At 43.3% G+C, this 23,180-nt stretch overlaps 1 protein-coding gene across 3 annotated transcripts in view; it reads right to left on the bottom strand.

Annotated features, from left to right (window-relative positions):
* PHLPP1 (PH domain and leucine rich repeat protein phosphatase 1) overlaps positions 1 to 22,742 on the bottom strand; it is a 142,844-nt gene extending 120,102 nt beyond the window's left edge. Inside the window, exon 1 of one of the 3 annotated variants that reach the window (XM_042806717.1) lies at positions 21,248 to 22,742. In XM_042806717.1, coding sequence (XP_042662651.1) covers positions 21,248 to 22,628 — 1,381 coding nt within the window. In that variant the 5' untranslated portion in view covers positions 22,629 to 22,742. Of the gene's footprint in view, positions 1 to 631; positions 650 to 7,631; positions 7,651 to 21,247 lie in introns of those variants that run through there. The other 2 variants (XM_032991914.2, XM_032991915.2) reach the window with 2 other exon arrangements.
* Positions 22,743 to 23,180: the final 438 nt, after the last annotated feature.

Here is a 23,180-nt window from a genome sequence, read left to right on the forward strand (position 1 = left end):
AATTTTGGCTATAATCTGAAGGTGAGTTTCAGGGAGGGCAATAAAGTTCTGGAGCAATGCTTTAAACAAACCAACCCAGCTTCTTTCAAAACAGTGACTGAATACATACAATCTTCCTATGAAAATAGCTGCCCAAGCTACCGTGTCACCCTGTTAGCCAAGCAGGCTGTTCTCTATCTAACCATGCTTCTGGGAGAACACACAGCACAGAATATAATCCAACAGTGCTCACATAAGTACCCCAACATACTTCCCACTACAATGCAGAGAAAGAAGAAAAACCTTCTTAAATCTCTCAGGATACATTTGCCTTAAAGTTGAGCAAGCACATCTGATTAGTACAACAACCACCACCCGTTTTTAATTTGTGTTCTAAACTTCACATTTGACAGTCAACACTTTCTACTCTGAAAGTCAATCATCTGTGTGAACATTGCATCTGCATGTCAACAAAACTGATGGCAAAGGGGGGTTACATAATCATTATATACAGAAACACTACTTAGTAAGGGTCAACTTATACAAGCAGATGAATTTTAGATAAACCTCAGCAAGGTAATACTGACCAAAATAAGCCTCTTTTAATCCCACCCCCAAAAAAATCCTCATGCCACAAATACCACCCAGATACCTAGCTGAAATACAGAACTCCAAAAGATGTAAGAGAGATGACTTCTTCCTGCAGAACAATTTTCTATCTGGTGCTCTGCCCTCTTTTTCAGTAAGGCAGGCCAGAAGAACCTTTTTCTCAAAGGGTCTCCAAGGAAAAACAAACACACATCACAAAGCAAAAAGACTTCCTCCAAACATTTCGGCCATCTGCACAGAGGAGAAACCAAGTGGAAAATAACAAGTACCAGCGCTGGTACAAAATGCTTAGTTTTAACCAGCCTCCTAATATCATACCAATTTCTCCTACCTTTGAGTCTCTTCTACCGACCCCTGGATTCAGAGGATACCAGTAGATATGTCAACATTATACTACCACTACTGTGCAAGCTACACTAAAGCAATTCTCTAATCTGCACCAAGTGCTGCTTTGGAGAAAAGCAGGATGGATTGTTTTGTTTATGCCTGGAGCTAAAATCTTTAAAAATTATGCAAGTTAGGGCATCCAGGCTTAATCTTCGATTTTTACGTTTAGAAGTGCCTTTGTCTTTAATTCAAATTCCTCCACGTCACTAGTTCATTTCTAATTGTCATTTAAGAATTATAAAATGTTTCTGTTAGCTGTAACACATCATGTAATACTCTATACTAAGAAAGCCTTGTGCAGAGTTAAGCATATTTCAAAACACTAATAACACATTTAGCAAGCCTTTTGTGCAAGGTGACAACCCAGCACCTGGAAGGAGAAGGAAAGAGAAGATCAACTTTCTCCTTCAGGAGTTTTTTAAAAATAGGAAGGCAAGCTCCTTTTATCCATCATACTTATACAGCTCCCTTTGTTTTAGAAAGGAGGTTTTATATATGCAGCCTTTATACACATTTTATGATTCCTGTACAAAAAAAGTCTAGCTGACAGAAGGGTCACAAAACTTCAAGAAGCAAAGATACTATGAATTTTGTATTCTAGCTTTGTCCTTTTGTATCCCTACAAGAGCTAGTCACTGAACTGCATATAACTTGTCTTTTTTCAGCATCCACACATTAAAATTAAAAAAGGTGAAGGAGCCTGAACATGACACATCTGAGCCCCCAAAACAGGCTTTTCAGAATCAGGGTCTTACAGACATTAGGATGGAAGAATCTGCTAATGGAAGGCAGCCCTGTAAGTGGCATGCCCGAGTGAGCAGCATCAGGCCCATGCAAACATGGTACAGTTGATCTTACAAGCTCAACAACAGGTACCACTTCTAGGCAATTCCAAAGCAATGTCTTGTTACTGCAACTGAAGATAAGGAATAATGAAAAGGAAAAAAAGAAAAAATAATTCCTTGATACAAACTTCTGCTATCATTCTTTATAAAGTCTGGCCAATTTGGGAAAAAAAATGCTGCATATTAGTCCACAGCAGGGAGGAAAAAAGACTCTGCTAACAGAGCACAGAATTGATCATACACCACCACAGTAAAAACCAAGCCAGCATCACCACATACAGCCACTAAGACAAAGCAAGATCCCTCTTTCAGAAGGCTTATCCCATCCCCGTGTATTTCTGTGGGCTGAAAGAAATAACAAACAATAACAAGATTCTTCAAGTCACAGATCACATACGTTCTACTTAATCATGGCCCAGCAGCCTAGTAAGCACCAGACAGTGCATTCTCCTTTTAATCAATATTCAGAAGAGTTGAGCAAAAAGCCCCACCAGATCCAGGTCTTAGGAAAGCAGCTGCCTCAAGAAGTTTTCTAGATGAAATGTAACAGCGCTGTTTCAGTACAGAAATCCCCTGAAAGGAAACAGATTTCATTCTCCTTCAGCCCAGACCAGCCCTTTGGCACTCAAAGGTCAGATTTCCCTGAAGCTGTGCAAACAGTGACAGTCTCCCCAGAGCCACCAAGAGCAGTGGTTCAGGATAGCACATAAGATCTCTTCAGAAACAACTGGAAAAAAAAAAAAAAAAACAAACACCAAACAAAACAAACCAAACAAAAAAAAAAACCCACACCCACCACAACAACAATCAAGAACACTTCCCTTGCTGCAAAGCAAGCTGCATTATTTTAAAAAGGGTGATCTTCCATTTAATTAAAAATTAATAATTTTTAACAGACAATACGATAATCAAGATGGCAGAGCAGCCCACACCACCTCCTCCCCTCATAAAATTTTGTATTTGCTCTCTGCAGCCCCCCTTGTCTGCCCCTAAAACCACGAAAACAGCAATGCCTTTGCCTATGACTGCATTTTTTTCCTTCTGCAGTAGAAAGTACTCACAGCCAAAAAAAGCTGCGGTAAAACTCCAACAATCACAAATATTTAATCTCAGTAATCTAGATAATTGCCTCTGAGCTTGAAAGCAACGCTCTGAAGTCTGATTAAGGTTTAAAGTGCACAAAAATTAGAATAACATACTTGATCAGTAGTGTTTACCTAGACTGTTACGAAGCTAAGCATAAATAAAGCTTAAATAAGACTTATTTTCTTTCTACTTTATTAGGAACCTGAACCAATTTCTGCCTTTCAAACCTCTCCCACCTCCTCCCTTTTTTCATCTAAATTTTACATTTAGAATCTTTAAATTCCCAAATCTAAATTTTTTTTCAGGCAGAAGTGAAGGAAGGCCTGAGTCCTTCAAGCAACAACTCGATTCCACAGCAGTTAAGACTCTGGAAAAGCACTCCAATGATTTCTTCCAACTAATCACACAATGAATAAGAAGCTAACAGGAGGTTCTATTAAAGCAAGAGGTTTGCAGCCACTGAAGTTTTAGATAATCTACCCTAGCGACTTGCTAATGCAAACAGTTTTAAGTTCCAACATCAGGGCCACATCAAACATCTGTGTTAATACTCACAATCCATATGCAGCTCTGGACAGACATCAGATAAAAAGGAAGAAGGCTTGACTGCTTCAGACAAACGTGCAGCACCACGGCATAATGCCCAGACAATTTGCTGGCAGGTTTCCTTGGAAGATAGGTGACTGCTGCTGCTTGCAGCACTGCCCACTTGCACACTCAGAAACCAAAAGGCTGCTGCTCTCATGACTTTCCATCGTGTTGGAATCACACCACAGTGAGGCGGGGAGGAAAGAAAAATCACCACCTCACAAGCATTTACCCCCCCCATTTCCAAGACAGAACTCCCAACAGAAGGACACGAGTGCAGAGGTTTCTGAATACAGCAAACCCCAGCCAGGAGGAGCCTGGGGAAGGCTCAGGGGCAGCAGGAGCAGAAATTCAACAGGCACTGAACGTGACACAAGGACACCCCCTCCATGCAAATACTGCTTGCAAAGGGCAAGTCAGATGAGGACTAACATACTTCTACTACAGGTCTTCCTCCTTTTTACATGCAGCAAGGAAGCTAGCTTCCTGATAGCATTCCTGTGACTTGCAGGAATCCTCATGCTTGATGCAGAAAGACACATCACAGACATGTTGGGTGAAAAGCTTCAGTACAGAATGAACTTTGCACTCCAGCACCCTTGGGACACCGGATTTCAGTGCTTATGTTTGCAGTAAAGTTGAACAGCATGTATAGCCTAGAGAGACTATTTGCTCATCACACGCTTTAGCAATGCCATCTGGAATATACCTTGCTTGTGGCTGCCACTGCTCTGTCAAACCATCATGTTTCCTCTTTCATAGGCAGCCATCAAAAAAGCACTACCTTGTCACCTCATTTTTTCTACTATTCAACTGCTCAAGAATATAGCACTACCTCTTTTTTATTTTGAGGAAAGCTTACTACTAGAGACAAAATAACAAAATGAAAGGGAAAAGAAGCAATTCACCTTTTCCCCCCGTAGTTTTAAGATCAGAAGTATGGAAGAAAAGTGTGCTAAAACAATGTTGCTCGCCATTTTCAGCAATATGGAGGGGAACGGACCAAGAGCCACAAATTTCGCCATCTAGCCCAAAGCTTTCCCAAATAATTTCTTGTCTAAAAACACTTAAGCAAAAGTTAAACATAATTTTTAAAAAAATAAAAGCAGATGACATAGTGCAACTAGCGTTGCCCACACAAGGTTTTTTTTCCCCCAAAAAAAATATGTAGACCAAAAGAAGAACACAGCACTGCTGTATCAGTAAGATTATATTTAAGTTTTATCCTATATGGACACAAGAATCCTAGGAGAAGTTAGAGCTCCAGCTAAATCAGTGTCTTTTATACTCACTGTAAAATGCAAACACTGAAGACCAGTGAATGAATATATATACACACACACCTGTAATACTGTACTTTCCAACTTTCACAGTTTGAAATAGAAATATTAAAACATTTTCAAGAAAGGTGCAACACAACTACAGTAGTTTTTAAACTCACAAATGAACTGAAGGAATTATGGAAACTTGCCAGATGACAGAAGATAACAACATAACCTCCATCTGACTGTCCTGATTTGCACCAACTGCTACTGGCTTGCATATTACGCTCTTGCAAAGGACAGTGCAATGTTGACATTAAAAATAAAACAATGGCAGATAACCATTATTACCATAATAAAAGTGTGTCTAAGAGTTGACTAAGTTAAACAGGACCAGAGGGAAATTCCAAAGGCTAATTTTATCCTCTTAAGTATCTAGATATATAGACATGTTTGCAGAAATACTTTCCATTCACATGATGGCTACAGCATTAATTACTATCTTAGAACATCCTGCTAAAAACACACACACACACACACACACTGACAAGTTTAATCTTACAAAGGCATATGTTTCAACAGAGCAAATCCTACACCACTGATGGCAGGGAAAGGAGACATGTAAGAAGTAGCTTTCATTAAAAAACAAGACATTTTTATATATAAAGCTCATCCACACAGTAACTGGCTAGTTTACCCGGGTGATGGGTCCCTAATACCAGATTACAGTGGCAGAGGGAACAACACAATCCTATGGAGGCTGGTCCTTCAAGGTGGTAGTATCCTGCACAGAGCACCTTGTGGCAAATGCTCAACTTGCTTATATAAGCCAGAAACTAAACAAAAAGACTTGGCATTACAGGAGAAAGGGTGACTTGAGCATTCATCTACTCACAACTCTCACAGCTAGGAGGAGCAATAGTATAATTACATGTATTCCAACACCCCATTTTGTAACAGCAGTCATTAACTCACCACAACATGATGTAATAATTAAAAAAGGAAAGGAATTACACTTCCAATGTAGCCCAGGTCTCTTCTTACTCATAATATAGTTAGACTTTCAAAGATAGTTACCTTCTCTTTAATATTTTGTATTCTGGAAGCAGAAACAAGCTGATTTAAAAACAGTTAAGTTCCTCTTCATTTTCTCTATTTCTCCACTGTCCACTCTGCTCCAACATCAACCCATAATTTGCTCTCATTTCCAAGTGATGCCAACTCATTTCTTGGGCTGCCTGGCAACAGGAGTTTTAACTTATAAACCCTTCTCTCAACTGACATACTACCCTCCTCCACTACTTGAGAGCGTGTCGAATAGCTGATGCTATTTATCTTTGTTCTGCTAAAAACTTTCACAAGCTGTTAAAAAAATACCAGAAAACCAACCGTGAAGGAAATGTGTGCTTCCATGCACTTTTTAGCCTTGTCATTAAATTGGGTTCACGAAATAAGTAATGGCCTTCTAAATTCTCAGGAGATTAAAAACTTACATATAATATATAATTTTATACATACAGGCAAGCAGAAGATTTTTAATATAAATCTGTAAAAAGCAAAGCTGTCACAGTACTTTTATAGCATAAAATGGTAAGCTGTTTTAAAATGAAAAAGCTGTCATAGATATTCAGCACCATTACTTGTAATATAAAACAGAAATCAAAACTCGTAGTTCTAAAGTAAAGAAAAAAATTAGCAATATGAAGAAGCCATCTAACAGCAGTAATTTTACACTCCTTGTTTCCTTGTTTTTGCTAGAACAATCCAGACATTTGGCATTACTTTCACACAGCTGCACGTGTGGCAACATGTGCCATAATCCATATGTAAATGTTCTTAACAGACCGCGATTCCAGAAACTTCAGCACCTTAAGAAAACTACTTAATTCACAACACTTCATCTCATGAAGAGGAATTCAGACTGATCTCTAAAACTTGCAAGCTAGAGGATGGAAAGAGGAAAGGGCAAAAATAACCCAAATATTCATTGTCAGAGTGTAAGAGCAATGTTTTTCCTTATAGAAACTACAAAGGAAAGGAATGCAACTTAAAAACCCCTTTCAGTTTTCAGGAAACAGGAAGCTGTACAACAACATCACAGTAGTAAATTAAGTCTCATAGAAGGGGAATCATTAAGTTCTACACACACCAGGATCCCAGTAAAGGTGGAATGTTATAAAGCTGATTACTTAGCCTTAAGGTAATCTAAGTTTAAAATATTATTTGTAAGGGTACATTGGCTTGCAACCTTTATGCCCCAGCATAAAAACATGTACTTCAGCACATCCTATGAGCCGGAGACATGAACTTTGGGATTTCCACCTCCAATGCAGTTTCTAGATGGAACATGTTAGATATAGCTCACCCTGACTACATAAAAAGGTTTTCAGCTATGGACTTTTCTGCTCACTCAGTTACCAAATGGTGTATACCCACTGTTCTGTCAAGCACTCCTCTTTCCATTTTGCAAGAGAGGTTCCAGAGACAGAAGTTTGCAAGTGGCCACCACCTCTGCAGGAAAGTCTGTACTACCTCAATTCTGTTTCTCTGGGAGAAAATACAACTTGTCCAATACCTGCTATACTCAGCCTAGATAGCTGCATAGTTCCCACAACGTGTCAGTTGTACCAGCACAAAACCCACACTGAGAAGTCACTTTCTTTTCTCCTATGTACTTTACACATGTCAATTATGTCTATCACTGTGGTATCCAGTTATAAAGATTAGATACCACAGATTAGAGATGTGGGACAGTTCCTGGGAAGTGAAATGAATGCTTAAATTTGCAAAGTGTTTCGTACTTCCTGCCCACTGGCTGTTACTTAGTCATTGCTTTCTCAGTTTTGTTCTACCTTGTTGTCCCCTCTATCTCTACCTTTTCCTTGAACCAAAGGAAAGTCACTGCTACCAGCTTCCCTCTTCACCAGGCAGCAAATACACTTCCTCATCCCCTCCTTGAGAGAGCATTAGTAATAGCCTGTAAAAAACAGCAAACACAGTGCATTAAAACTCGAGTAGAGAAAGAATTATTTAACCTGAGCAAGTTAAGCAGCCAGCTACCACATACCAGAGTAAAGTCTTCCTCAACAAACTCAGTACTTCAGAATACATAAGATTACACATGCTAACAAAAAAGTACTGGTCTATCCCTGTTCAGACAAATCCTAACATACCAAAGTATTCAGCTATCTTAGAGCTGTGGACTGTGAACTTCTCATGATTCTATGCTCTTTCTCAAGAGCTGCCAAGTGTATAAACTGTTCCCATTATTTACTCACAGATTAACAGTTGGTAAATTGGTCCCATGGAATCGCTGAAGAATTTTCCTTATAACCATTTCCCTTGCTTGAAAAAAAAAAAAAAAAAAAGCCAACCACACAACGCCTCCCACCCCCCAACCCCCCCCCACCCCTGAATGAATGTGAGAACTTCCTGCACTCAGAACAGCATGAATAGACCTGGCAAGTAGTCAGGGAGATAGTACAGACCCATGAATGCTCTGAATTCAGCTTCTGTGCTGCCGCTAAATTAAAGGAATTCAGGAGCCTCACAAAGGCTTGGTTATTTAATTATATTATAAAATAAAAGGCTGAATCTATTAGACAGCATACGAAAGAAACCCTTTCCCGAGTGCCTGTACAGAACAAGCAGCCCCAGTGACTCGGACTAACCTCCTCCCTCTCCTCGGGGCGATGTCACCACCACGCTTCTGCCCAGAGCTGGTGATGGTGGCAGAGCACTGCTTTACCTGCACACAAGAGTCTTCGCCAGCTAGTCTGAGACAAACCATACTGCATTAACACTTTTTTTTTTTTTTTTTACCTTTGCTCTTCATTCACCAGGAAACTCATGACACTTGCAAGCAAGATACAACTGTATTTACCTCAGTACCTTCAACCCCTGATCAGATGCACCCACAGGTCAGCATTCAAATCCTCTCTGCATTTCAACTGCCTTCAGTAAAAAAATAAAGCACACACATTAATAAGAGTAGCTACAGCCAGCAAACTGTGAGATGACAAGACCTCTACTTTTTTCCAATCATGTCCTACCTTCCCTCACTTTATAACTAGCAAGGAACGAATGCACTCAGCAATTCACCTTACAGGTCATTAGGAAACAAAATCAAAGCAGCTTCCTCTTACTGAGGACTCTGCTGCTCACCAAATCTCTCAAGAGCCTCATGTACACACAAGAAAATTGATAGGGTGAGAAAAGCAAAGAGCAGGAGAGATTAAAGTGACCCACAGCACATTATACTAATTTTTACAGCTCAGCTACCCTGCTGACAATTCAGGAACATGTGACACCACTACTGATACCAACGCCTCATCCTTGTGCCTTGCCAGAAAGGTGACAACCCTCCATCAATTCAAACCATAGCGAAACGCTCAGATTAGTGGCCATGCCAGCATGGCTTAATGAGACCAATAACTAGCTACTGTCATGCTTTTCGCTAACATGAAGGGAAGCAAACAAGTATTCCCATTCAAAGCAAAGAAGCCCGGCATGCCTGCCTGCCGACAGACCCACAGGGCTACGTTCTCCTAAGCATAAATTGCCAAAAGGACAACAGTAACTCCAGTGCCAAGAAGCAAATGCTCAAGAGAAACAGAAAAGACAAAATTGGATGTTTATGTATAAATGATAAGACAAGTTTTGCCTAATCTTTCATTAGGGAAATACGGATATTGCGCTATTTCCCTGCTACTGTGGATGAAGACACTGCTACATTCAGATACTTCTGCTATGAAAAGGTTAGTGGATATTAACTTCATGCCACAGCACTTGCTTTAGTACAGAGAGCATCTACATTAGGTATGAAGGTTAGACATGAGTCTTCAACCATCTTTGAACTACGCATTGTGCTGCAAAGCAGTATAGCCATGTCCCTGGAGAAGGGCTCAAAGGATTTTCAACCGAATACATGCCCTATGTGTTTAAAAAAATAGTGGATACGAGCAGTGAAGAGCTAAGCAAAAGTGAAACCTCAATGTGAAAAAAGCCAGTGCAACAAAAAACCCCATAGAATGCCAAGGCACAGTGGCCAAAGGGCCTCTTGAAGAGAGTGTCAAGTAACATCTCTGATTAAGTCTTGCCACTATGCATAGCATCCAAACAAACTTAAAGTAACAATACCACGTCTGGAAAGGCAATTCACCAATTCTTTAAGCGCAATATGGTTAAGAACCTCACAGAATGAAGACAACGTATAGGCATAAGAACAGCACACCCCTATCAGAATTACAGCTGCTCTTGCATTTACCAGTGACGAGTACACCTATGTAATCCTCTCCTGGACAGAAGTCTGCACACCAAGCTCCCACAACCTGCTTACCTGGAATGCATCCTTTTTCAGGGCTACAAGAGGAGACTAGGCTTCCATGGTTCCGTGTTCCTTAGCAGTACCTTTCTTCACAATTCAGAAAGGACAATGATTGCTAACTGCATTTTTTTTTTTAACTTGACCAGTCGATCGTGCCTATCTTAGCTGGTGACAGCAAGCAAGAGAGCAGTGCCAAATGCTGAATCTCCTCCATGTTTGCTGTACACATTCCTAAAAAGCATAAGCCTTACGGATGTGCCACATGTAGCACTACTGTTTACAAACAGTCTAACACTACAGATTCAGGACATCCAATTTTAGGTTCAAAGGCTGTAATAGCATGAACTATTCTACTGTCAGCCATAATTCTTACTATGCCAGATTATGAAAGAAAGAAGAAAGGCTAATCAGTTTACAAATTCTCCTTATAGACAAGCACTTTGAGAACATTATGCAGACCACAACCTTTGCCTCTTAAAATCCTCTATTTTCAAGAGATGCACTGCTGGGTAAAGAACATACATGTGACACAGAATTTTTTATTTAAACAAAAAACAACCCTAAAACTTATCACATGTTTGTTTCTGTAATATAAAAGGTACAATACACCGTAAACCCCTTTAAGGTTCTGCTCTTTTTATCTCTTGACTACATCATTGCCTGATCCTACACTGTTACACACAGACAACAACTTGTTGTAGCTATGTGCTGTGACTTGCCGAAGAGAATTTTGCGTATTTATTTTTCTGTGCTGCAACTTTCTGGAAAAAAGGGATGGAAGTGAAAAAAATTAAAGAAAAAAGGAAAAAAGCTTAGCTGCATATTCTAAGCAAAAAGGATCTACAGTTGATCTATGCTTTGCAATCTGCTGACAGTCTCAAGACAGTGCTGTTAACAACTAAGGTGACAAATTTGCATTCCACAGCGTAAGTAATATCAGTTATTTGCCAGGAACTCAAAATATACCTCCTACTAACACAAAATTGAAGCCGCATGAGGTGCTGAAACTGCTCACACTCCAGTGGAGCACTATACAAAGGATCGCACCCCACTCAGTGCTGCAAATTAAATATAATATACACTCCAGGCTCTAGTAGACCATTTTCTCCAGAGAAACACTTATTCTGATACTGACAGAAGGAATATGACTTAGTCCAGTGCAGGCTCCAAAATGTCTTAATCTTTGAACTATTGTATCTAGCAATATCGACCAACATATTTTCGTTCTAGGAAAAATGAAAGGAAAAAGCCAGACGTGGCAAAATAAACTAGGATCTTTTATCACACGGATTCAGAAAATAAACATTCTGAAACATTTTGCTTACATGAGACACTTGGAATGTAAATGGAATATGCAAAGTGAAGTAAAATAACTTACTCTTCTTGTATTAGCAGGAATTAAAGTTGTCATTTGAATAAGAAGATTAAAGAGACAAACCAAGCAGTTCTCAGTGCTATAGTCTAATCTTAAAGGGAATTAATACAGATGATACCATTCTTCTCAAAGTTATGAGATGGAATCACTTTCTGTATTTAATGGTCTGAAAGGTATCACATTAATCTTGGGTTTATTCAAAGGGAATACACAGACTACAGGTTCTATGTTGGTTGATACAGACCAGAGACATGATTTTCATGCCACCAAAAAAAAAAAAGAATAAGACACATCCATAGCCACTTCACAGAACTTAGATACTTCAAAGAGTTCCGATTCCCATTTTCAGCCAGTCCTTTCTTTTATTAGCTAAGACACCCAAATCAAAAAAGTTAACTGCTTGCTCCTGAAAGAACATTAACTCAGGTCTACTTCTAACCATTGAAATTTTAATCCACACAACCACAATATGAGCTCCACACTTTTACCAAGACAGCGAATTAAAAATCCCTAACTCCAGGACTGGAACAGGGAAAAAAAACACTTTTGTATAATTACATATTACACGGCTTTCAACAAGCTCCTGTTGGTATTTCTGAAACGTTAATTTGCATCTCCCACACGTATGTGATTAACTTCACTTTGAGAAACATCCCATTTGCAACCTGCAAGCTATCTTGCCTTTATATTTGTAGCCGGTACCAGAAGAAACCAAGAGCTCCTAGACTGCTCACTGCAGTACCTTCGTTATACACACTAGCCTTCTTCCAGGTGTTCCACCACTTCATTCATAACAGTTTTTGTCATTAACTTTTTTATTCCAACAGGCAAGCTTTATTGCATGAAAGCAAATCTATGTAGATGCAGAAAGCCAATAGTGACATACAGTATTAGGTTGTCTCAGACATAATTAAGTTTCATAAATAAAATGACTGCTAATGGAGACTGTTGTCCCCTAGGGGTCTGGCTGTCCCACTTATCAACACACAGTAGCAAGAAAAATACATTCTTCCATCACCTACAATTTGAGTCAATAATCGTAAAATAACTGGTAATAAGTCACTGGTAGATCTAACCAGTCATCTTATCAGTAAGTAGATTGCATATGTAGTTAGGTCTGCTGCTTCCAGGACTCATCACAAATCCAGTGCTACTACTTATTAATTGCTTTTAAAAAAGGTTGGAGCGGATAAGACAGAAAGAAAAAGCAAGTGTGCAAGTGTTTGATCAAGAACCACAAAATGTCATTGTATACCATTCTGATCAGAAAACTCACTGTCCATTTACAAACCTCCTAGTTTCAAGGTAGCTTTAAAACTGATGAGAACTGCTTAAAGACTATCTATGTCTTACATAAAAGCAAAATCGTTGCTAGTAAGAACTTTAAGCTTTTCTGTACCATTTATGTTAAGGCAAAGAATAGGTTGAACTAGGCATAGTTATTATTTAAAGAAGCATGCAGCTTTTTCAAAGGAAAGGAGTTGATATTCTCATCAACTGAAGATGCCTGAATCACAGGTTTTGTTCTACCCTTAATGCTGCATCTAAATTTCTCTCCTCACCAGAGCATGCATTCAGAAAAGGAGTGGCCAGCTACTTATCTTAATTACAGGTCTTACTATCTCTTTCTCTTCGGACACAAAGCTTCATAAATCGAACAAACAGGAAGAGAAACTGCATTCAGATTACATAATGAGGTTTATGTAAATCACACCTACAGCCTAGGGTCCTGAACTTCAAAGGCATTCCAGCTCCTCGTTACCCCTTGGACCAAGGCCCATTGTTTTGTCTTTATTTAAATAAGTTGGCATGGCACTTGGAGTGCTTGCAGATGAGAGGAATGGGTTCAAGTGGCTATTATGGGGTTTTGAGAATTATGAATACAATTCAGAGCCTAGTGAATTTGGTTTGAAGATTCCCGTTGCCATTGGACAAGACCATGAACAATTAATACCCTGCAGAGGGCCAAATTTACCTCTGGCCCACAAAAAATGTTGAGTTAAACTTTAAAAATCTCCATTACACAATTTCATTTTTCTTCTACACCGAGAACTAAGCTAGATAAAATTGGAGAGAAAAATCCCCTGAAACTCAGTATTTTACATCAATATGTAAATAGTTATTCTTAGCTGTCAAATCAAGGAACATGCAGTTAGTTGGGCAATGAGTATTTTCAGCATCCCTCCAAATAAGTCAAAGCCAGCTGGAAGAAATTTTACTTCCCCATCTACAGAAAAAGCTTCAAAGAATAGTATTCTATGTTGTGAAATTAAATGACTCTTCACTCCAGGGGGTCTTTCTTCCTGATTTAACAGTTGTCATTTTTAAATGCAGTGTTCTTCAAAGAACAATTTTTGCCCCCTAAATAACTGGTGGGGGGGGTATGTGCAAAAGCCCCCAAGAGATTCTGCAATGTTCCCATTCTTCCACATATTTTAACCACAACCACAGAGCAGAAAGTCTCTGCCATCAGACCCAAATGGTCAGTACTAACTAGTTAGCTAAACAGGGAAGCAAGAGGAATCCTGATTGCAGCAACTGGCATAAAGAATTTGGACTATCAGCTTACTTACCTAAATGATTTTATGTGACAGTGGCAGAGGGTATGGAGGAGGTGACCACAGCTGTGGACTCCAAATGGTGATTACTGCTCGTGCTTTTTTTAAAAAAAACCCTGCAAACACCAAAGTGGGTGTGCCAGCAGAGACACAACAGAAAACTAGTTTTACTATTTATTTTGCCTACCTGAAATACAGAATAGAATTTCAGCATGACACAATATTGCTAGTCATTCACAACCCACATACGTCCCTCCGTGCTGTTAGGACAGCTGATGCATCCCAGCAGTGAAGTGATGTCTATTCTTTTCATGTAACATTTTATCACAGCGCACACATACGATAAAAAAAATGAGTCAATTAAAATATATCGGAAATAAGAAGACTTAAGTTTAAAATTCTCCAATACCTAAGATGGCTTCAGCAATCAGTGGGAAAATGTTCAATTGGAATTCGCCACTAGTTATTTTTGAAAAATAGTATCCATGTTAACATAGCATACTGGACAAATGCGAGAGTGAAAAATGTAAAAATTATTCTCTCCAAAAAGGTAATGCTGCAGCTAATTCAACCATCCAGAAGGACAAAAGTTACACAAAGAATAAAATGAGGCACTTCTGAATGATGAATCTGAAAAATCTAGAATTTTCACACAAACTTTGACATAAAATTTGCAGGGCTTAACCACCTCAAGTCTATACACAACTCTGTCATTACCATACAGTTGGAATTTTAACTTAGGTTTCCAATCTCACAGATGATTATCATAAGCAAGACTTTATTGATTATATTTAAAGTGAAGACACTGTCTTCCCGTGAAGTTTCTTATATATCTTGTGAAGAGCTTAGCGTTTCAGAATTCCTGTCTTAGAGCCAAATCTAGAAGAAGTTAAGACATTCATTTTTCAGTGAGTTTAAAATTTTTTAGTTGTTTACGAAGGTTGGTTGCATTGCTCTTAAACATCTTTGAGAAGGAAAAAAATAAGCTGAAAAAATCACATAGCCAAGACAGTGAAGCTTACGAAGCAAACAAGACTTTAGTACACCCCACCCTGTCCCTTTTACTAGAAGTAGTTTTCCCACACAAACTTCAACTGACTCCAAGCATCAAAGTCTATTCAATTTCAATCCACACCAAAAAAAAAAAAAAAAAAAAAAAAAAAAAAAAAAAGACTTTACAATAAAAACCTCAGTGGTAAATGCAACATTCAGCTCTGTGGGTCAAAGAATAAAGTTATTACAGGACTATTTCACACATACAGCTTCCTGGAGTGCAATTCCTCATTTGAGCAAAAGTTCTAAAATAGATCAATAAAAGTGAGTGAAGGGAAGCTGAAAATAAGTACACGTGCAGACTTAGCTGATCTAAAATGTACCCCATTCCACCAGCAGCAAAATAATGAAACACTGAAAATTGAGTCAAAGTGTCTTTGCTTCTACCATCCAAGGCAAATAAAAAAAAAAAAAAAATCAGTCTTTGGTTTCTTTTTTTCTCTCTTTCTACCCCCCAATATCAAGATACTACTAACAGCTTAAACAGTCAATTCAAAATGACCCCGCCTTAAACACAGAAAGAAATACAGCTGTAAGCATTCAAGGTACAGGTTCCCTCCAAATTAAAAAGCTGAGTGTAACAAGCAGCACTCTTCAGGATTTCTATTTCTAAATTCCTATTCTATGGAATTTTGTAAGCGTATATTTTTCAGACTGACCTTCTCAGATACAGTGTTTTATACTTGCTTCTTTTCCAGAGGATCACTTAACTAACAAAGGAAACCTCTCTGTATATTGTTTAACAAAACTACAGAGTAGTTTTTGGAAGTAAAGAAGCACATACCACTTGCTAACACAGTTTCAAATTAATGTTTGAGGGGTTTTTTGTACTATTAAGTAGTATCTTCACTTCAGATGCATAGCAGCCTGTCAGTGTCCTAACAGAACAGATGGATGTTTTAATTGCACAAAGACTTTTAGGTATATCAGCAGTTTCATCACCAAGAGGATGTTTCTGCACAGTTTCAAAAAAAAAAAAAAAAAAAAAATAGCTGGTGAGATATGGAAAGAGGGGTAGTAGCAAAATACATAAAGAGAAAAGGAAAAAAAAATATAGAATGCTGCATTCCATGCTGCAGCAGTGAGGGAACTCAGCTCCTGGATGTACCAATTTAGGTACCACATATTTAGTATATGTAGTAACTCAGATGTACATCACACTGAAATTTCCTGTGTTGGTACTTCACACATACTTAAATTATGGATGCTAGCCAGGAGTACAACAGATTTAAAAGTTGCAAAAACCACTGTACTGAACAGCTGTCACATACCAACGCTCAGCTGCGGTTTCACCAGCATTCCAGCATTATCTGCAGGGCTCCTCCTGCGCAGGAGGAGAGGCCGAGCTGCCCTCAGAGCCCCCCAGAGCTGCCCACTACCTCCCAAAGATCCCATTCCAGCGAGGAGATAAGCAAAGGGCCATGCACATGAGCAGGTGGAGCAAGGAAAAGGCACTGCAGCCTTTTTAAACTTTCCTGCAGAACGGGGCTAGAAATTTCACTTCTTTGGTTGCACCAAGGACCACGCTTGGATTTAAACACACTATGTAATTGAAACGAGGCCGTTTCCCAAAGTGGCAAGTTTTAGGTTTTACTCCTCTTTGCAGGAGATGCCAACACATAAACGAGTACGAGGTAAAAGAATGTACATCGAAGTCTTATCAGGAAAAACAAAAAAACAAGAAAAACCAAGATCATGGCAGCCCTAGGCAGAGGCTGTTTTTTCTTTTGGTTTCAGACAAGGTCACAGAGACCTCTCCTGTCCAATCACATCTGCAAAAAAAAAAAAAAAAAAATCTATTCACATTAATGTGAATTAATTCCTTTCATGTTAAATAAAACACTGGATTTCAGAACTAAGTCAGTGCTCCAAAGGCAGCTCTTTACAGCACAGCTGTTCTCCTACCCTCAGTTAAGAAGCAGGTCTGTCTTTGGCACGTTTTCCCCCCCCTTAAATGGCACTTAGTCATCTTAAATTGAGTTTACCAATGTATTAAATAGCTGAACAGAGTTATTCAAGTAGTGCAACAAGCAGCTAGTGATTCAATACGTGTCACATTCCACAAAGCTCAGCACTGCCAGGCCTACGGTGTTTTCATGTAAGAGTAAGCATCTCAAACTACATTTCCATCCATACAGCTGCAAGTCATAGTGTGACCCCAACTATTAAGTGTACTTAAATAAAAAAATAAAATAAAATAAAATAAAACAACTAAACAAAATGCCCAAAAAAACCCAATTACTTAGATCACTGCAACTGATCCTGACACTAGATCTTCCCACCCTTATTTTCATACTGGACAGACCACCATTTCTTGTAATGAACTTCAAGACAAAGCTGTATTTGTTTCTCCTCACAGCTTTCTAAAAGGTCACATGAGCAAAAAGCATCTCTTCCCCAATAAAATCTGACAGCCAGTTGCAAAATTAACACCTCTAATTACATCTGACATTTCTTAATATTCTGCCTATAGGCAATCATCTACCAAAAAGTGATACATTTGATGACACCAGCAGGTGCAGAAGCCCTATGTCACATCACAGAGCAGAGAATTTAATGGTGGCCAAGTGCCAGAATCACAAACAACGTCACCTTTCACTAGTAAAACAAAAAAGCCTCAAACACCCATTGTACTAAACCAGTCTTCAAGACCAAGATCATGTTACTCATGCTCCTTGCCATGCAGATGCTCCAGAACACAGCACTGCATACAATTCCATGCTTATTTTTGATCTAAAGTCTCAAAACAAATAAGCAGCTTTTCAGTTTTTAAATTACAGGATTGGTATTTTAGTCTATTTGTCCTTCTACATGTAAAGTAGAGAAGTCGAGGCCACTGGGATAACTTATGTTTTACAAAAATTATTTTTACAGAGCAGTAAGGAATTCTGTAACTTGTTTGCAAGAAGCCTTCTGGATTACAGCCACTCTTATGGGTTTACGAATAGCTCAGTAAGTCTGACCTAATCGATCTCCCAGCGACAGTATCATGACTGTAATTGCACTATGGATTCTTACACAGTTCCGTAACTCAGTAACATAATATCTCAGCAGAAAGCTGTTTAACCATAGCCTTTTAAATAGAGATTAAGTATTTCAAACTTTGAGGACAGTATCTTTTGTTGAGATGGATTTCAACAGAAAGAAAAGGTGACATGCATGACCAGTCACTAACGTCCAATTCTGCTCAAACTGATGTTACAAGGAGTAGGATCAGACCCTTAAAGCTGTGACTTCGTTTCAAGCAATAGTGTTATCTGTTTAATGTTCAGTCAAGAGACTGAAGAAATCAGCCACACTCAGACTTCAAGTAAGAAAAGAAGAGATACCAAAATAAAGATGCACTAGCCACATTTTGAAACAAAACAAGGCAACGTACAGGAAGCACTTTCACCTTCCTAGCGTCATATTTTGGTTTGAGGGCTTTTAAATTCGGAATTCTGCATTAAAAGAACAGACATTTCATTTAAAGAATGTTTGTGGACTACTACTTATTAAGAAAGATGTTTTGTCATAGTAGAAAATCCTGATTCTCTGCAGTTCTCCTGGCAATTTTTTCTTTAATCTCTATTTTCCAGGTTCCACAACTAGAGAAACTACCAGCCTTCGTAATCACCAACATCATTGGCTGCATCCCATTATTTGGAATTTGTAATGTTAAATTTCAGCACAGTAATCTTACAGTCTTAAAACTGTCTCTCCCCAGAAATAAAAAAGCCCTAAAGTCACCACTGCGCTCTCTTCTTCTCTCCCCACTCTAAGGGGATTAGGTGAAAGAATTCTTTTTAGGAACGATGCAATAAATCCAGCCTAGGTTTATGCCATTTTATATCAGTACAAGACCATGATCGCCAAATCCTACTGAGACAGCTCGCAGGAAATTACAGGGATAGAGATGCTAGTGGTTCTCTATTCACTGGGACAAGCCAGGCTGCTTAAACCAATGAAGTCCCAGGCATACAGGAAATCACTGGTTTAAAGCTTTCCTTAGGGTATGATCCAGGAGGATCATTTATAAAAAAGGTACTTCTCCTAAGCAAAGCACCCTAACTTTGGGGCCAAAAACCACTCCCCCTTTCAGTTTAATTTGATGTGTATTCTTTTTAAGTGTTTCTCCTTCCCTCCCTTTCATCTTTGGAGTGGGGGGAATGTATTAAATAAGGACACGGCGGTAACTTGCCAAGACAGTTACATAAAATCAGTATGATTACCTGTCAGTAATATTTTCTTAGCTGTTTTTGGCTGGTCTAGTACATTAGATGCTGCAACTATTCTGCTACAAGCACCTGATCACAGGTGTTTCAGATGTTGATCACAGATCCCCTCAAAGAGATAAGGATTTCAAAAAGCACTGCACTTTTGAAGTACAGAGGCATACTTCTTAGCATAAGAACTTGCGTAAGAAATTTGCATTAATTCAATCCTATGTATGCTTACAGAAATACATTTCGGTTTAGTAGTTTCTTACGAGGAAGTCCAAAATGTACAAGCTACAGTAGCACTCAAGTCAGCAACACTGAAATAAAACAGAATTGGAACATCTGCCTTTAACATACAGAATTATTTAACGCATAAAAGCTACATGCAAACAGGCTTAACTATGTGTAAAACTTAGCTACGTTTTCTGATTGTATTTTCTTTAGAACACATCCTGTTAGGAAAGGAGGCATATGGCTGTCCCACTTTAAAACATGTCTGTGCATCCCCATTTAATGGTGGGACTGGAAATAAAGGAAGCAACATCCCTTCCAGCATCACCTGCGGACTTCCACCCTCAACAGCGCAGCGGCGAAACAACACAGACCACCATCATCACCTGAAAAAAATATTCTAGCTCCTTTCTAACCCCAACATATCCAACTTATTTCTGTCAATCCCAAATACTAATTCTGGGCTCGTTATGCTGGGGTCATTATACAACCTAGGAAGTCTGAAGTAAAGCTGAATAGTCCACTCGTCACCACTCCCACATTCTCTTCTGAATAAAGAAGAGCACTTATCTAGTAGTATTGCTCCCCTTCCCGCCCCACCATTACTGGCTTTATTTGACATTCAGGAGAATTCACTCCAGAGAAGAACCTCTGTATTTTTCAGGAGTTCAAGCACTGGATTCCCACTGTTCGGTGAAGGACCACTCTGCTCTGCCAACCCGGCAAGGGGCTGGATGGCATTTGCTACTTTGCTAGCAGGACCTTATCTTTGGATACCACATTTACCTACCTCACAGGAAAACCTACTAGGTATTCGTACGCTTACTTGGACAATAAACAATTTCTCCTTCTTGGAGAGATGGGCCGGACAGTAAAAACTCTAGGAGTTTCAAGATTACAGTAAGTATTTTATACAAACCGATTCAGCTGACATGCAAGTTATTTTTAAACCTTTCTAAAACTGCAGAAGGTTGCATAATTACAACGTGGGAGCTAACTTTTCCACCCAGTACTCCCCAAATTCTGTTCTGTAAGTTGTAACAGCAAAGCGGCATTAAAAAGCCTCTGCCTTCTCATTATCAAGGTTCGCACTACCCTGTTTTCAAAGGCTATGTCCTGCACTTGCCTATTTTTTTCCCGCTTACCGCCTCTGTCTCTCAGTGCAGTCCCCCCTACCCTCGCAAACGGGAAAATCGATCGCAAGCGCTACCACCGCGGACAGCCAAGCACGGGATCCTGTTTGCAGGAACGCCCCGTTCCCCGCTCCGGGAGCTGCGCGCCCTGCCCAGTTGCAACCCGCTTCAGGAGCAAAACCGCGCGGACCTCCCCCCGCCCCCCACGGCCGAAGACACCCGCCTTGCCCCCGGCTCCGTGACCAGGAGCTGCCGGCACCCCGCAACCCCCCGGGCACCCTCCGACCTTCCCCCCCCCGGCAGCGGCACCGAGGCGTCACCGCAGAACGCGGTTATGATTAAGGCTCATTTAACCTCGGGACGCTCAGTGCCGCTGCTGGGAACGGGAAACCACGGAGGAGCGACCTCCACGACCCACGCGTGGAAAAGAAGGCGGGGGGGGGGGGGGGCAGCCTGCGGCTGCCGAGCGCCGCTAACGCACCCCCGGCTTCCCTGCCCGCCGCCGCCGGGGACCTCGCCGCACGGCCCCACCCCGGCGCGGCGACACGCGTGGGCCACCCTCCCCGTGAGAGGCGACGGCCCCCGGGGGCCCCCCCGCCCTCCCCTCCCCGCTCACCGGCGTAGAAGCGGATGAGGCAGCCCGTCTCCGAGTCCATGCCCTCCTCCTGCACCCGCCACAGGTCCCGGAAGCCCAGCTGGGAGAGGTAGTCGTTCTGGATCTGCAGCGGCTTCTCGTGGGCCTCCAGCCGCCGGCTGGTCTCCCCGTGGAGCTGCACGTACAGGGCGGGCGGCCCCGGCGGCGCGGCCCCCGCCGGCAGCTCCCGCCCGCCGGCCGCGCCCGCCGGCGCCCCCGCGGCCCGCCCCGGGGGCAGCTCCCCCGGGCAGGGGGGGCCCCGGCCGGGCCCCGCACCTGCTTGCGCCCCGTCGGGGGGCACCGGCTCCGCTTCCAGCTCCTCCGAGGAGGAGGACGAGCCGCCGCCGCCGCCGCTGCTGTAGGGATCCAGCCGGTCGGAGACGCTCTCGGCGCTGGGGCTGAAGCTCTCGGTGTCGGAGCCGGCCGGCCCCAGCTCCCCCAGCAGCGACGGGCAGGAGAGCGGCGGCCCCGCCAGGTACAGCTCGGCCGGCGGCGCCGCGGGGCTCAAGTCGGAGGGCGCCGGGCTCGGCCGGCCGCCGGCCCCGTCGCTCTCCTCGGCGCTGCCGCCCAGCGGCAAGCGGCCGGGCCGCGCCGCTTCCCCGCAGTCTCTGCCGGCCGCTCCGCTCCGCGGCCCCCGCCGGCCCCTCGGCCTCTCCTCCTCCGGCGGCGATCGCTGCCCGTCGGCCGCGGGCTCGGGCGGCGCCTCGGCGGGGGCCGCCGCCGGCTCGGGGGGGTGGGGGGGCTGCGGCGGCGCGCCCGCCTTGCCCAGCACCCGCACCACGCCGCTGCCGCCCCGGTGGGCGAGCTGCTGCAGCCGGGCGGCCACCTCGGCCGCCGTGGTCTCCAGGGTGCAGAGCACCGGGCGCAGGTAGCAGTTCGCGTGGCGCTCGTAGACGTGGACGCAGCCCCGCTGCAAGTCCCGCCGCACCCAGTCCCGCTCCGGGGGCTGCAGGGGCTGCAGCTGCCGGGGCGGCTTCAGCAGCAGCGCTTTCCTGTCCAGGCTGCGGGTGCCCAGCGAGGCGGCGGCGGGGGCAGCGGCGGGCGAGGAGGAGGCGGCGGCGGAGAGGTTCCTCTTCAGCCTCCCCCGCCGCAGGAGCAGAGAGTTGGCGCTGCCGGCGCCGCCGGGGGCCGCCGGAGTCCCGCCGGCCGCGGGGGGAGCGAAGCTGCCGGCCGCCCCTCGCCTCCGCCGCGGGCCGCCGACTCCTCTGCCGTCCGGCTGCCCCCCGCCGCCGCCCGACGGCTCCACGCTGCTCTCCGCGCCGGGCGCTGCCCGGCTCCTCCTGCCCGGGGAGCCGCTCTCCGGCTCCCCCGGCCCGCTGCCCGCCGCCGGGGCTTCTCTCGCTCGCTGCTGCGCGGGCTCCATTGCCCGCGGGGCCGGGGATGCCGCCGCCGCCGCCGCCGCCGCCCTGCTGGGAGCGCCGCTGGGCGGCCCGGGGGTGGTGGGCGGGCGGAGCGCGGCGCCGCGTTACGTAGCAGCGGGGAGCATTCCGCCGCGCGCCCCGGCTGCCGCGAGCGCCATTAGGGGAGACCGAGAGGGAGGGAGGGAGCCCGCCGCCGCCGCCGCGCGCCCGCGCCTCATGAATATTAAGCAGCTCTCAGCCCGCTGACAAGGCGCCGCCAAGCGAGGGAGGGAGGGAGGGTGACGCCACCGCTCGCGCGGCGGGGCGGGGCCGCGCCGATAAACACGGCGTGACCGCGCCTGGGGCTGAGGAGGGGGTGGGATGGTGAGGGGGGAGTCGCGGGGGCCGCTGGGAAGTGTAGTCCAGAGGCCGTGCCGCCACGCCCACACACCCCCCCCCCCGCGCCCCGACTACAAGTCCCGGCAGCGCCCGGTTCCCGCCGCGCCGGGCGGTTGCGAGGAGGCGGGCTCCTTTCTTCCCCAGAAGCGGGTATGGCCGCTTTGTGTCCCTGGCGC

Source organism: Tyto alba, unplaced genomic scaffold (genome assembly GCF_018691265.1).
Source record: "Tyto alba isolate M040663 unplaced genomic scaffold, T.alba_DEE_v4.0 Super-Scaffold_48, whole genome shotgun sequence".
NCBI classification, from domain to species: domain Eukaryota; kingdom Metazoa; phylum Chordata; class Aves; order Strigiformes; family Tytonidae; genus Tyto; species Tyto alba.